Source organism: Equus asinus, chromosome 13 (assembly GCF_041296235.1).
Source record: "Equus asinus isolate D_3611 breed Donkey chromosome 13, EquAss-T2T_v2, whole genome shotgun sequence".
In the NCBI taxonomy this organism is placed as follows: Eukaryota; Metazoa; Chordata; class Mammalia; order Perissodactyla; family Equidae; genus Equus; species Equus asinus.
Window position 1 is genome coordinate 22311172 of NC_091802.1, and position 15510 is coordinate 22326681.

General features: G+C 39.9%; 1 protein-coding gene across 4 annotated transcripts in view; it reads right to left on the reverse strand.

Annotated features, from left to right (window-relative positions):
* MYO1D (myosin ID) overlaps positions 1 to 15510 on the reverse strand; it is a 320801-nt gene that overhangs the window by 209465 nt on the left and 95826 nt on the right. For all 4 annotated transcript variants that reach the window (XM_014862184.3, XM_044744534.2, XM_044744537.2 and 1 more), the window contains exons 7-12: positions 14021 to 14137; positions 12109 to 12312; positions 9040 to 9185; positions 8848 to 8962; positions 4004 to 4174; positions 368 to 438 (exon numbers count right to left, since the gene is read on the reverse strand). In XM_014862184.3, coding sequence (XP_014717670.1) covers positions 368 to 438; positions 4004 to 4174; positions 8848 to 8962; positions 9040 to 9185; positions 12109 to 12312; positions 14021 to 14137 — 824 coding nt within the window. The remainder of the gene's footprint in view (positions 1 to 367; positions 439 to 4003; positions 4175 to 8847; positions 8963 to 9039; positions 9186 to 12108; positions 12313 to 14020; positions 14138 to 15510) is intronic.

Genomic DNA, 15510 nt, shown 5'->3' on the forward strand with positions numbered 1-15510 from the left:
ATCTATTTGTATCTACCACTAAACTGTTAGCTTCTCCAGGGAGAGGCCCATCTTATCCATCTTTCTATCCCAGTTCTTAACATACTTCCATGATTCACTTACCCATCAGTTGATTCTGACTGAGTGCCAACTATGCCAGGAACTGTGCATGGCCACACAGTGTACGCTCAATAAATGTTTGAAAAGCAAGCAATGAATGAAGCTATGCCAGTTTTTTTTTTTAGTGAAGAGACTATAATATATTGGCGTACAAAATGACTGAAAAATGCAAATGAATAGGAAAATAATTTCTGTTTTCCCTGGTTCTATTTTCTGAAGCGAACCTGCATGTGAATCACCATGTTAGGTACCAAAGTAAGATACTCACACTACATCACCTGCGTAATGTCGGATTCGAAAATCTCGATCAAACTCCAGGATTTTGTCTGAGGCACAGAGCTAAGAAATCAAGAAGGAGATGATTTTGAAAACAGATATTTTCACTTTCCTAAAAATATATTCCAACTTAATATAAAACGATAATAATGTCACAAATCATGATATCATTCTGAATGAAGTCACAGTGCATGGGGCTTGATTTAAATATTTGGCTTATGTGGTAAAGACTGTGAGCTTTCACCAGAAAACCACGCAGTTAGACTTCATTTCCCAGCCACCCTTGCAGTTGGAAATGGCCAAGTGACCAAGTTCTGGACAATGGAAGGTGAGTGGAAGTTGGGTGAGGCTGTTCCAGGCCAGAGCTGGTAAGAAGCAGGCAATCCTCCTCTGTGCTCTTCTCTTCTCTCACTAGTTGAATGCAGAGAAGGATAGTACGTAGGGGATGGAAGAGTCAGAAGATGGAAGAAGTCTCACTCCTTGAGAGAGAAATAGACTTCTATTGGCTATGACACTTAAATCTTGGCTACTATCTTAACACAGCCCCGCCTACTCTGACCGCCCATGTTCCACTAAAGAGGGACCATATTGAAGGTTTGTTATCTGCTAGGCACATACATCTCATTCAGTCCTCACAACTGATATTTAAAGTATTATGGGCTCTCTTTTACACACATGGAAACTAAGGCTCAAAGAGGTTAGGTAATTGACCCAAGGTCACATAGCTAGTTAGCGGTAGCTCTGGAAGGATTCTTGGAACCGAATGTAACATCTGTGCTCTCCTATGCACACAACAGCCTGGCTCATCTGTCTTCTGCTAAGCTGGGACTCCTAGTCTATCAATTTATAGAAGATCAACCTTCTGCAGCTCTTTCTCACTGAAGAGGAACACTTTATGGAAAGGCAAAGGCAGTTCTATATAGTCCTGATGGCCTCCACACCTGTCTGCAATTTTCCTTGTTACAGGAGCACCTAGACTTCTTTGCCCTGTGAAGGATCACTTGATATCCTATAGATTCTAAAGCAGACATCTATGGATCCATAAGGCACTGAGTCCAGTTATATACAAAAACCACTTAGACTGTAGTGTTAGGTATCAAACAACTCCAGCCGGGATGGTGGGTTCTCTGCTAATAACTAGACTGTTAAAAGAATAATTAGTCTATTAATCCAACAGGGGAATAATTAGAGGAAATTAGAGTCAGATTTCTGAGGTTCAAATCCTGGCTCTCCCATCTATGCTCTGTCTCCTTTAATAATTACTTAGAGAGTTGTTCTGAAGGTTAAATGAACTATGGAGACCACAGTGTCTAAAATACAGAGAGGTCTCCAAAACATTTAATTCCTCTTTCCTTCTCTCTCTCTCGTTAACCACTTTTACAAAACTCTTCTACTTATAAAACTCCCAACATAAAAGGACCCAAGAACTGTCTACACTAATTGAATATTCTTACATTCAGATAGTGCAAAGTCTCAACTGATCTGAACTCAAAGGATTTTAGATTTTTGTTTACCTTTTAAAAATAATAGTTACGTATTTATCATTTAGCTTTATATGTTAATGATATTTTAAATGGTAATTTCATGGTTTATCGAATCATTTGCCTGCCTCTCCATGGCAACTTTAACGCATATGAAACGATTTAGCTCCTAAATAAATACAAGCCAGAAATCTCTTATTTAACATGCTAATAACTCTAGTTAATCAGCAACCAGTAGCAAATGGTGATACCTGGCTTAGCATACAGGACAATAGCCTTATTTAGCAGAAAGATTCACAGTGATGAAAATATCCTGACAGCTGGTTATTTCATTTCTTTCCTTCATTAGGCAAAAATCCCAGAAAAGAACACACTTTAAAAATTTCCATCTCAGGACCTGTCTGGGGGATGACACTGAGGAAGGAGCCACCTGGTCTGAGAGTTGCGGAAACCTGGGTGCCCACATTTAAAAATAGAAAAGAAAAGAAAAGAAAAAAAAAGCCTGTCTCCACGAATATATTACTGTTTAGCATTTTCTATCAAATCAGTAGCAACTGCTTAAAAGTACTTTGTACAGTTGCTGCCTTAAGATGAGATGGTATTTCAAAATATTTGGTTGATAAATTTAATGCAGGTGTATAAATGGCCAAGGTGAAACATACCAAAATGAGGTGATTTCTCATGTGAGATTCACAGTTACTTATTCAAAAGAAGTGGGGTCTTGCATGTTTTAGTTTAAAATTCAATATTCCATAAGATGTACTTGGTATGATCGTGACCAATTCAATTCAGTTTGACAAACACTGACTGTCTACCATCTGGTAAGCACAATGCCAGGCGAGTCTTCCCAACTCTGAGCTGTGATTATAAAGGACATTGATAACCCGTCCCTCAAAGACAGGACATTTGCCCGTGTACTCAACCATGCTATCTTCAAAAGCATCACTCTAAACCACTTAGGCTGCTTCTAACTTTGCTCACTGCCACTGCTTCGTCCCCAGCACCCAGGATTACACCTGGAAAGTGAGAGGCACTTATTAAGCACTTGTGTTAGGAACGGGGAGTGACTGAAGGAAAACCTCTAATCAGAACCCTAATGTCAAAGGTCAGACCGGAGGATCTGAAAGCCGACTTGCAGGAGGGCTACGAGCCACTCCTCAGGTACAGACCAAGCAGAATATTTTAGAAATAAACTGGCCTGAAACAAATATCAGCCAGTAATCTATTTCTTGATGATTTATGCTTTAACTAGTTAAATGTGGAATCTTGCTGTTCTGATTACATAACTTCAGAGGTGACAGAGTTAGAAAATAGATTTATTCATGCTAAAAATAGCAGTGCGTCATAGATTCACATGGAAATATGGACGAGCAGAGACGTTCGCTCCCTTCTTCGTGGAAGCGAAGGCACATGGGGCCTGCTTTGCCTTCAGCTTATGGTTGCTAGATGAGACTGCATTTGCAGGGAACACTCAGGGATGATGGTGTGTCTCTCCTAGAACAAATATTATGGCAACATATGATACGCAAGGCACAGCACAAAGGTCTGATAACACAAGTGCCACCAATTGTTACAGAAATGTGATCTGTTTATAACAGTGTTAGGATGTGAAAAATAGGGAGTTAAAAGGATGCCCATTCATTTAAGGAATGAGTTTCTTTGTAACAATCAGAATTACAGCTAGAATTTCTCTGTTTTCAAGAGGGTCGCATAATCTGAGGAACTACGGCAGAGTGCACATACCACATTTTATAACTGAGGATTACAGTAGAAAGTCAAGGACAAAAGCTCTTCTCAGTGCCAGAGTTATCAGATGCAGGAGCAAAATTCTAGCACATGAACAAGGACTCTGTACCTATTGGTTATAAATGACATCATGCTTTCTAAAGAATCGTGTTCATTTTTCCTATTTCTAGCAAATTGAATAGTCTGGAGCTCCCTCTCCTGGTTATTCTGATTTTTATCAATCTCATCATCCCATAAACCAGAGAGGCAGAATTGAGCCACAGCAATAAATCATTTAATGGACGCTTATGGCCTTTCTTAGTTGAGTGGACATTCTTTTAACCCAACATATAAGGCTGTTTAATTCTGTCAAACAATGAGTAAAATCTTACAGATCAAAAGGAATTCTCATCAAACATTACCTTTCGGCTGGAAAAATGACCGTGTTTGCCCAGTTTACTGTTAAGTGCTTCGAGGAACATTTCATCGGTGACTTTGCCTACATTCATGCAGGCGTCATCGAGGATTGCAATGATCCCTTTGTGCTGCTGCTCCACAAGGTCCACAATGATCTGATTGTTGAAGTAATCAATCTGTAGGACACAGCAAGGAAGCAATCCCAAACAGAACAGAGACCAGCAGAGGTAAAACACCAATGCCTACACATGTGTCCGGAGTTTAAGCAAAGCTACCGTAACGCCAAATACGTGAATGACATTAATGAGGTCTAACACCAAAATGAGTACACATTCTATCAGAGGTTTATTTTTTAATTTCTTTGTTGACTTCATAACATGAAACACCTTTCTTACATGAGTACAGCTCAAGGCAAAAATTATAAAGTAGATAAATGTTCCTCCCATCACTAACTCTTGTTTTAATCCTGTCTCCAGATCCTGCACCTAACCTTACTCTTTCACACTCTCAACCCCCCAGTGTGTCAGCCATTAACCACAAGACCCAAATTTTACTAAGTACCAACAAATAACCTCAAAGTATTATTTGATATATAACTTGACAAGGTTAAGCTATTACACAAAACTCGCATTTTTAGTTATACGACCCTGGATGACTCGAATCCAAAAGGGCATCTTCTCCAGTCTCCCCCAAATTAAAGAGCATGTGTGAGTATAACAGAGTTGTCATGCTTTTCTGGGTATAATACAACAAATTTAATTCTGAGATGTAAGTAGTGATAAAAGGTAAGAATAGGCTTTTCATTTACTTCCATGAGGTGAATACAGTTGTAAACCACTTCTGGCTTTTTAGCAACTTCAACACACACAAAGTTTATACAAAAATCCTCCTCTACACCTGTTTATTCTGATAGCCGGTAGCATACATATCACCATACACACATAGAGGGCACAGAGTGGCCTAACTCAGGCCAGCTGCGTATCATTTGAAGATAGGCAGCTCATCATACATTTTAATCTCGTGTACTGATGCGTCTCATCTCATTTAAAAGGCACCTAAACTGAGCGTTGTCTCCATTACCTTCTGTGAGATCTATACACTCATAATAGACGATTAAAATCTCTTATGTATTCCTGTTCCATGCTATTTAAAATGCAAGGACTCACGCCAGTTACCTCTCTGTAGCTTTTAGCTCCATTCCTAGTCTTCCAAGTTCTCTTCTGTATTCCATGGACTGAAAGTCTGCAAACTGGGTAGCTTTTACTTTCTTTTTTATACTTTCCTGGTTTGTTTAAATCAGTGATTCTATAGAGGGTGACTTTGCCCCCCAGGGGCATTTGGCATCGTCTGGAGACATTTTTGATGGTCTTGACTAGAGGAGTGCTACTGGCATCCAGTGGGAAGAGGCCAAGGATGCTGCTAACCATCCTACAATGCACAGGACAGCCCTCACAGCACTTATCTGTTCAAAATGTCAGTAGTGAAGAGGTAGAGAAGCCGTGGTCTAAATATTTACTTTTATCGTGGGCATTTATTCCATTTCTAATTCAGGGGAGAAATTATTTCCATCTTTGGAAAAAAATCCCTAAAATACTCAAAAAGCAGTAACTTTGTACTAATTAATAACTGAAGTCTTGGGGCTTGCCCGGTGGTGCAGCGGTTAAGTGTGCACATTCTGCTTTGGTGGCCTGGGGTTCGCCAGTTTGGATCCCGGGTGCAGACATGGCACCGCTTGGCAAGCCATGCTGTGGTAGGCGTCCCACATATAAAGTAGAGGAAGATGGGCATGGGTGTTAGCTCAGGGCCAGTCTTCCTCAGCAAAAAGAGGAGGATTGGCAGCAGTTAGCTCAGGGCTAATCTTCCTAAAAGAAAATAAATAAATAACTGAAGTCTTAGACTTTGGGACTACGGAATTAAAGCGTAAGTCTTTTGTCCCAGGGACAAAAGAATTAAGTTTCCTAAAATTCCAACTGTATAACTAAAAGCAATTAGTCTTTCCCAAAGAGTCCAGTAACTTTTAGTTTGTAAGTTTCATGTTGCTTCAAACACTGCTTACAGTCACGGTTTTTACACGAGCTTCTTCCAGCAACCTGGGATTCCAAGGAGGTTTCCTAGGGGACGCGGGGGCGAGGAGGGAGGTGACGCGGTAGCTCAGGGGCATAGCGGTCTGGGCCTCCCATTCCCACTCCAAACAGAGCAGCTCTGTGTCTGAGAATCAAGTTCTCAGCAGCTAAAAATGACTTGTAAACCACAGCACCAGAAGCCCTTAAAAGTAATCAGTTAGAGAGACCACCGGACATTATGAACCTCCCGACGGAGATTCACATATCACCTGCGAAACAGACTGGTAGAGAAACACTGATCCAGAAACTAGTCAAGACTCTGGATCTAACAACCAAGGAGAAACACGGAACAGAGAAACTTATTAGATGACGCCTTGCGTATCCAATTAGCAACATCCAGACAGTGGGAAATTCTAGAGAACGAACGACTCATTATCTTCAACAAAAGACAAGGGGAAAGGAGAGATGGAGGAGAAAAGTCTATAGATCTGCGAGAGACCTATCAACCAATCACAATGTAAGAACCTTACTTGGATCCAAATTCAAACAACTATAAAAACAAAACAAAAAAACTATAAGACAACTGAGGAAATGTGAAACGTGAACACTGGCTACTTGACAATATTAAGGAATTACTGTTAATTTTTTAGGTGTGATAACACTATGTGGTAATGGCTTCTGTAAGTCTTTATCTTCTAGAAAAACACAGTGAAACATTTACAGATGAAAAAATGTGATGTCTGAGATTTGCTTCAAAATAATCTGGGGGTGGGTGGGTTAAGATGACACATGACTGGCAATCCACTGATAACTGTTCAAGTTGGGTGATGGGTACATCGAGTTTATTACATTATGATCTCTGCTCTTATATTTGAAATTTTCCGTAATAATAATAAAAAATAATCACTATGTTCAGAAATTTGGGGTTTTTAAGGACATACTTGCTCAGAACAGAGATTCTAATTTGAGGGGACCTGGCCTATGGTCAGTAACTGTTACCTTGGGGTCAGCCTTCTGTTCCCTCTTGGACACATATTTCCTGGTTTATTTTGCTAATGATTTTTGTATTTTTAGAGGTTTTGCTCCTTTTTCAGATGTCTGGGATAGGCTACTGCAATTGTTGACTTTTTCCTTTATCAATATGCCTGTGGAATCTGATACTCTGATTGTGAAAGGAAATTTTGACCAGTGTCTCTGAATTGCAACTACATAAGTCTTATGGTTAAATTTGCTATAAAAATCTGAGCTTCGGTTATAATTGTGTATTATATAACAGACTCATTCAAAGAAAGCTGCATATAAACCGAACTGAATTGAAGTGAACTGAATTACATCTTAAACATGTTATGAGAGTTTACTCTGTAAATCAAAATTGTAGGCAATCCTATTATAAAGTAACAAGATGCCCTTTGGTTTATTTGTAAATAGGTGAAATTTATACTAATATACTTGATCAAACATTTTTATGGTATTCTGTTTAACACATGATGGAAGGCAAAGATGCGATTTGAGTCAGGAAAGCTATATATTATACCATTGCCTTCTTTTCTGAATGAGAGGAGACAGAAAGTAGGAAGGTGGGAAAAAATATTAAAGTAATTTAAATATACCATTTCAGTTTTTTACCATATTATGTTGAATATCAAAAAACAAATACTTTATTTTTATTGTCTATTCTATTTGGCAAGAGGACAAACACAGTTTTATAAACACAGAAACTTATGAAAACTCAGAAGGTTTTGCATTTTTTAAGTCTGCTCTTGAAATTGTTTAAAAATACAAATTTAAGGGTCAGCCCCACGGTCGAGTGGTTAGGTTTGTGTGCTCTGCTTCGGAGGCCCAGGGTTTCGCCAGTTCAGATCCTGGGTGCGGACCTGGCACCACTCACCAGGCCGTGCTGGGGTGGCGTCCCACATGCCACAGCTAGAGGGACCCACAACCAAAAAATACACAACTATGAGCCGGGGGAGTTTGGAGAAAAGAAGGGGTTAAAGTTTTTTTTCCCCTTCTTCTCTCGAAACTCCCCCGGCACAAACTTTAAAAAAAAATACAAATTTAAAAGAAAAATTACTAGGCTCATTTCTATCATGAGCAGGAGGTCTAATGGCCATTCTTTTTATCTGTGGTCTCTGGGGTTTGTACCCTCGACCAGTCATACTTTCTGGCTATATCTTACCAGACCAGTTCAATTCTGACAAATATTAAAGTCACAAAGAGCCACGAGAAGAGAGGTAATAACTGAAGTGTGACACCATGGAAAGACAACAGTAATAAAAGTTAACGTAAGTGTTTCACGCCTGGGTTTCAGAGAACAGGAATAAGATTAACTTAAGACAATACACTGTCATTCAGTTTAAAAGTAGAGAAGGAAAAAAGAAGAAATAAGAGGACAAAAAGGAAGAAAAGGAGGAAGAAGAAATTACATTTGGAGAAAAGTTCAGCAAATTTAAGACAAAAAGTGCTGCTCCGAATAACTTATGACACTAAACTCTAACAGACAGATGTGAACCAGAAAACTTATGTCATATCAGCCATAAAGTGAAAATATTAAATTTACTGATAATAACTCAGTATTTTCTGGGCACCAACAAGGGAGTCTATCAGACTAGAGAAATCCCACCTGTCAACCCTGAAAATGATTGTATTCACAAATCCCAAAAAGGAAAGCTAAGACTTAGGTGTTTCATGTATCCAAGAAGATTTTAAAAATATCTAAAATGATAAGATTCGATACTCCCAATAATATGGGAAACACAGGAAGACAGTTTCCGCAGGAATCCACTCACGTGCTTCCAGGGGATCCCTTCCCGCTGGTATTCCTCTTGTTCTTGCTTCAGAACCAGCTGAATAAAGAGCTGCTGCAACTTCTCGTTGCAGTAATTGATGCAGAATTGCTCAAAGCTGCAAGAAAAGGAATAAATTAGGTTCAGATAAATAAAAAATAAACAGCAGGGTTTTAAGTATCTTATCCGGTTTACCTGTTGTTGTCAAAAATTTCAAAGCCATAGATATCCAAGACACCAATAACAGTGTTCTTCCCATGGATTGTGGTGTCATAGTTCTTGACCTCAATAATATCATTGATGCGAGTAACAATCCAACAAAAAAGGCGTTCATATATTGCCTGTGAGGAAAACAACATTGTGAACTCTTGCCCATGTGAGAATGAGTCCTCTGTTTAGATTTGGGATAAGTTTGAAATTCCTATCCACCTTCTCCTTACCACTTACGATAGCTGCTATTATCCTAAGCAGAAAAATTAGAAATACAGATCATCTGTTAAAAAAAACAACATGATGTAGGCAAAACAAAATAGTTTGGAATTTTAAGAGATTTTTATCGGTCACTACATGCACTGTATTCCAACCACATTCTCCAGGTATGTTTCTGTGCCCAGCTCTATCAATACTTTGCCTACTCCCTGGTATAAAGCACTTCATTGCTTTATTGTTAATCTGATCAACTCCTGCAAGTGAGGAATCAAGGAGTTAATATCTATGTGCCAGCAAAGCTCTATGGGTTCTAAAAATATAAATATTGATTTACAATGCTAAATAAAGGTCTGAGCCAAAAGGCCACAATTTGAAATTCCTTGAAAATCAAACACACATCCAATGCACAAGGATACACATGCCAAGTCATACAGAGACAAAGGCACCACACACTAACACACCTTCACGTTCTGATACAAACCTGCTCTGCAATGTCACATCTCTAGAAAACCTTCCTTAACATTTCCCCTCAGCTACCCGCCCTCTTGAACTATACATATCTATACACATCACCCCCATTCTTCACCTTCCCCTTTACTCTTTGGTCCTCTCCAGTCTTTGCTTATCTCCTACTACTCCACTGAAATGGCTCATCAGGCACTGGAGCACCTTATAGACTCTGTCTTGTGCCTCTATATGCACATCTCATCCAGATACTCGGCACCACTCAACCTAGTGTCCCACTCTCTTCTTCAGACATTATCCTCTCTGGGATTCATGATACCACACTTTCTTAATTTACCTCTTATTTCACTGGCTGCTCCTTGGTGACCTTTGGTAGGGTCTCCTCCTCCATCTGACCTCTAAAAGTTGGAATTCCTCCTGGTCTTCTCTTCACTCTTTAACACCTCCTCTCTAAGTCATATCATCCAATATTAGACAATAGTAATATGACTCTACCCCCAAATGTATTATCCCAGTGCAGACCTTTCCTCTGAGCTCCAGACTCATGCTCACTGCCTATCTGACAACACTCTTAGATGTCTCATGGCCATCTCAAACTTGTGTCCTGTTAGGACTCTTGCCTTCCCACCTCTAAAAACTGTTCCAACCATGAATAAATGGCAACAGAAACTTAGGAATTTATTCATTCATTTGACAAATATTTGCTGAGTACTTACCATGTGCGGTTTGTTGGAGAGACAGTACTAAGAAACATAAACATGGTCTCAGTCTCCAGGGAACTCAGGGAGAAAGGTGAGGGAAAAATCACACACACACGCATACAACTAAAGGGGAGGTGCATGGGATCCGGGGAGAATTTAACCTGTTCATTGTTCAGAGAGGCCAGGGAAGGCTTTTCTGGGAAAGTGGGCTGAGATCAGAAGGATGAGTAAGAGTTCAGCAGGTGAGAGGGGAGCAAAGAGCAATCCGAGCAGAGGAAACGGCACGTGCAGAGGCCCTGTGGCTGGAAGGAGAAAGCGATAAAGACAACCTGTGAGGCCTGAGAGGAGACTAATGTGCTGGAGTGAAGAAAGGAGGATGGAATATGGCATGAAATTAGACAGAGAGGGAGGCTGGAGCCAGATCGTGTTAAGGAATTATCCTTGCTTCCCCCATTCCCCAGACAAACAGGTCCCGTGGATTTCATTTTCCAGGTACAGTCTGTCTCAAATCATCCTCTTTTCCCCATCTCCACTGCACCTTCCTAGTCCAAGCTGCCATCATCTCTCTCTTGGATGACTGAAACAGCCCCTTAATGGGCTCCTTGCATCCACTCTCACCCTACCTCCCCACAAGATTCTCCATATTGAGGCTAGAGTGATCATTTTAAAAATTCAACCTTAATGTCATTGCCCCTGCTTAAAATTCTCCACTCTCATTGCACTTGGATAAATTCAAATTCCTCCTGAGACTACAAAACCAAGCCTGAGACTAACCAGAGTAAAAAACAGAATACACAGCAATCTAATCAACCAGGGAAAAAAAAAGAAAAGAAAATGTTAGACTTGGGAAAACAAAAGATTTGCCACACAGAAAATAGACAAAGGGTTAAAGTTATAAGCTCTTACAAATTGATAACAAAAACATAAGAGCCCCAAATAAACTGTACAAAGGACATACCGAGGAAATTCTCAGAAGAGGTGTAAGTATTTAAATCTACTTTTTTAACTTTATTTTTCCTTTATAAAAATAGGAAATGAAGTTCAAATACACTAGTAATGAAAATTAAACTAACAGTGAGGTATTACTGTACAACCATATAATCAGTAATTTAAAAGTTTAAAATCAGTGTGTCCTCTGATCCAGCAAGTTCATGCCTGGGAGTCCGTCCAAAGGAAACACAAGCCCTGAGCGGAGGGACAGAGGACAAGGGTATGCAGCATTGTCTGCAGTGGCAGAGAAAGGGAACAAGTGAACGACTTAAGAGATGGAAGGTTCATAAGTTATGGTACCATCACCACACACAGACATGAAACACAGGGAATCAGAACTCTATCAGGTGGCTTGAAGGGGACTTCCATGAAGCATTCCTGGGTGACGAAAGCAAAACGGAGGGAGGGCCGGGAGAGGCCGCAGCAATGGGCCCTGAGAAGTAAGCATCACATCTTCAGCTTGCCAGTCAGTTCTCCTCTGCTTTTCCAGAAAGTTTTCTGGCATGGATGTTCACAGTCAGGGGGTTTTATGGAGACTGTGATGGCCAAAAAGTACCATTATGGTTTTTAAAAGCCTTAAGCTACTTTCGAGGAACGTCTGAACATATCCTCATGGAAGTTCACTAAAGCTGCAGCTGAGATCAAGACCAGGCTGAGAGAAGGTAAGCCAGAATCCCACCTTAGCAAAGGCGTCCCTGCCGTAGCTAGCTTCCTGTTCCGTGTGCTGCTTGTCAATGATGTCTCGACCCGTGGCCACAGTCCGGTAAAGAAGGGCTTTCTCAACCATGTCCGTCTTGGTAGACAGCAATTCTGCTATGATAGACACTACCTTGCCGTTTTCAATAAGAGGCGTGTCACCATCCACTACAAATTTTAAATTTCCCTACACCGAAAGCGAAAAAACAAGACACGTCATTTTCAATGAGATTCTGAAAGATTATGTCAGGGATGTATTTGCCAATTTAAGGTTTAATTCAGTGACCTTGTTTGTGGCACCTATTTGCCTAAATACATTCCATATCTCAACACATAAACACCTAGCACATCATCTATTTTTTTCTTTTCCAGACACTCATCTATTTTATAAAATTTCCAGTATACGTTTTTGATGAGTAGAAGTTTTATATTTTTATGTAGTCAAATCTATGAATTCTTTGCTTTGGATTTCTCTTTCTTTGGTGTCACACTTAGATCATTCCTACTTCAAAGATTTTATGAATATTTAATATTTTCTTCCCATACGTATAGTTTTTTTTGTTACATTTAAGCTTTTAACTCACCTGGAATTTATGTTGCTATGTGGTGCAAAGCAAAAATCTAACTTTATTTTTTCAGATGGTATGTTAGTTGTTCCAACATCATTTATTGAATAGTCTAGCTTCTCCTCCTGATTTGAAAAGCCACCTTTATTATATATTTAATCCCCCCAAGTTGGGGGTCTATTTATATTCCACTCATTCAATAAGCAATAAATAGTTACTAACCATCTACCAAAGGTCCAGCACATCAAGTAATCTGTTGATGGATCTGGTGCTGAATTTGTATAACAAGCTTGAAAGTACTATGGCTTTCACTATCCTTGTAAATCTGGTAGAATTACTCATGTCTCCTCTCCTCCCCTCCCCCTACCCTACCTCTCTTTTTCAGTACGTTTTGTTTGCTCTGTTTACATGTTTACTGCTCCAGGTAAATGCTGGAATCATTATGTCAACTTAAAAACAAAATTCCTATTTAGATTCTGAAGAACACTGTTGCACTGTATTTATAAACTAGTTGAAAGAATGAGACAGTTTATAACGTTAAAGTCTTCCTAGCCAAAAACATTTATTCAAGGTATCATTTATATTACTAGGTAATATTTTTCATATAGGTCCTGCACATTTCTGATTCTTGCAGAGTTCAATCTTGCTTCATTAAAGTGAAAGGTAATTTTTATTCCAGACTTGAATCCATGTTGTCCCTTGTTTATGGTTAAGGTTACATGTTCATTACATTTTAAACAACTTTAATTATATAAATAGTAATGCAAGAATTCCGACACATGGTTCTTCACTTCTTCAGAGTCTGGTGTGTTGCTGTGGAAAACCACTGGACCGTAAGTCGGTCACTCGGTCTACAGTGTTGGCTGCCATGAACTGGCTATGCCTTTGAGTCAGTCATGCCAGCCCTTTCGGGCTTATTTCCCAAGCTGTAAAATGAGACGATCAAAGTTCCAGTTCTAATAATCTATGATTCTATGTTTCAAATGCTATTAGAAATTTATTCTGATCAAAAGATTTTAGCTTGTACCATGGTAGCCACATCATTACTGAATTCTTCTAACCTTGAAATTAACCAGTTCAAAGTCTGACATACCAGTAGGGGAAGTAAACTAAAGCCATAGTCTCAAAACCTATGGTGGCTTGGAAAATCCCTCATAATATTATAAAATGATGGGGAGAACCACAAATATAGTAATCTCTTCAAAATGTGAGTGAAATTTTCTCTGTCTAAACTACTTTTTAAATCTATAGGGAAAAAAACAAAATCTTCTGAAAGAGCATCCTGTCTCCACAGGGAGGCAACTGACTTTGAGAGGCGTCCCTACTCACCAAGTGAAGAATAGTAGCCAAAATTTTATACACTGTTTGAATCTCCTCAGGTTTGAAGCCAATTACTTTCATGGCATCAGCTACTACTTTGAATTCAGCAGCATCATTGATAGTAGACTAGAAATGAAAACAGGAAACTTAAGTCACTGACATGTCATATGAGCATTAAAATCCAACAATTATGAGACTAAATTCAAGTTTAGCTAAGGTCTTGATGCCTTTGTAGTAAGTCAGTGAGGGGATAATAAGTATCCAGAGAAAATAAAAAACCATCTCAGGGGTAGCAACATCATTCAGTACACACAATGCCCACCTGTGTGTGAGCCACTGTCACCCAAAATAAGCACCATGCACTTTTCTGGAACCTTCAGTGAGGGAGCAAGTCCTGAGTTGGCTCAGAGAAGCTGACTGCTGTTCCGTGACGAGTGAAACAAGTGGCGTGAGATGTGAGATCACAAATGGAAACTCTTACTGTGGGAGAATCCAAGACACATGCCTGGCTATTGCCATTTGTGGCTTTTTCTTCTACAAATAGTCTGGTATAGACTGAGAACAACACTCCCACTCTTGTATGGTCAATCTTTTAATTTCACAGGTGAGGAAAAGCAGGCCCCCAAAAGCAAAGTGGCCGACTTCAATCAGTCAGCAAGTTAATAAATAGTCTGGGGCTGTAACTTTACTCTTTCATTCAGTCAATAACCACTTGGTGCATCAGACCTTCTCACTGGTACAGGGAGTTGCTATAGATTGAATGTTTGTGTCCGCCCAAAATTCATGTGTTGAAATCCTAACCACAAGGTGATAGTATTAGGAGGTGGGATGTTTTGGGAGGTGATTAGGTCATGAGGAAAGAGCCCTCATGAATGAGATTAGTGCCCTTATAAAAGAGACCCCAAAGAGCTCCCCTGCCCCTTCCACCGTGTGAGGACACAGTGAGAAAATATCATCTACAAACCAGGAAGTGGGCCCCCACTGGACACGAAATCTACACATGCCTTGATCTTGGACTTCTCAGCCTCCAGAACTGTGAGAAGTCAAGACTGGTTGTGAATAAGCCACTCGGTTTATGGCTTTTTTGTTGTAGCAGCCCTACTGGACTAAGACAGGAGTTCAGAGATGACCCACCTGCCGTGAAGAGCAATAGCCATCAGGATGGAAATACAAGCGTGTCCACAGAAATTCCCAATAAAGCAATGGTAACTGCCTATCTTAGAAGTTTTCCCAAAGCAGCAGCTCCAGAGGGCCTGACTGATCCTTTCCTCCATGAGTTTCTCCTCTGGTGAGGACACAGAAACCTGGCCTGATGCTCACCTGTTAGGAAGGGCACAGGAAGGGGTTCTTTCTATCTGATGGGCACATGTTCCTCTAGTGTCCAGGACACAACCAGGCAAGACCCTCCACCTACTAGTTCTTTGACCTTGGGCAAGAAACTTAACCTTGCTGCATCTTAATTTCCTCATGGGTAAAATGGGCATAACAATACATTTCTT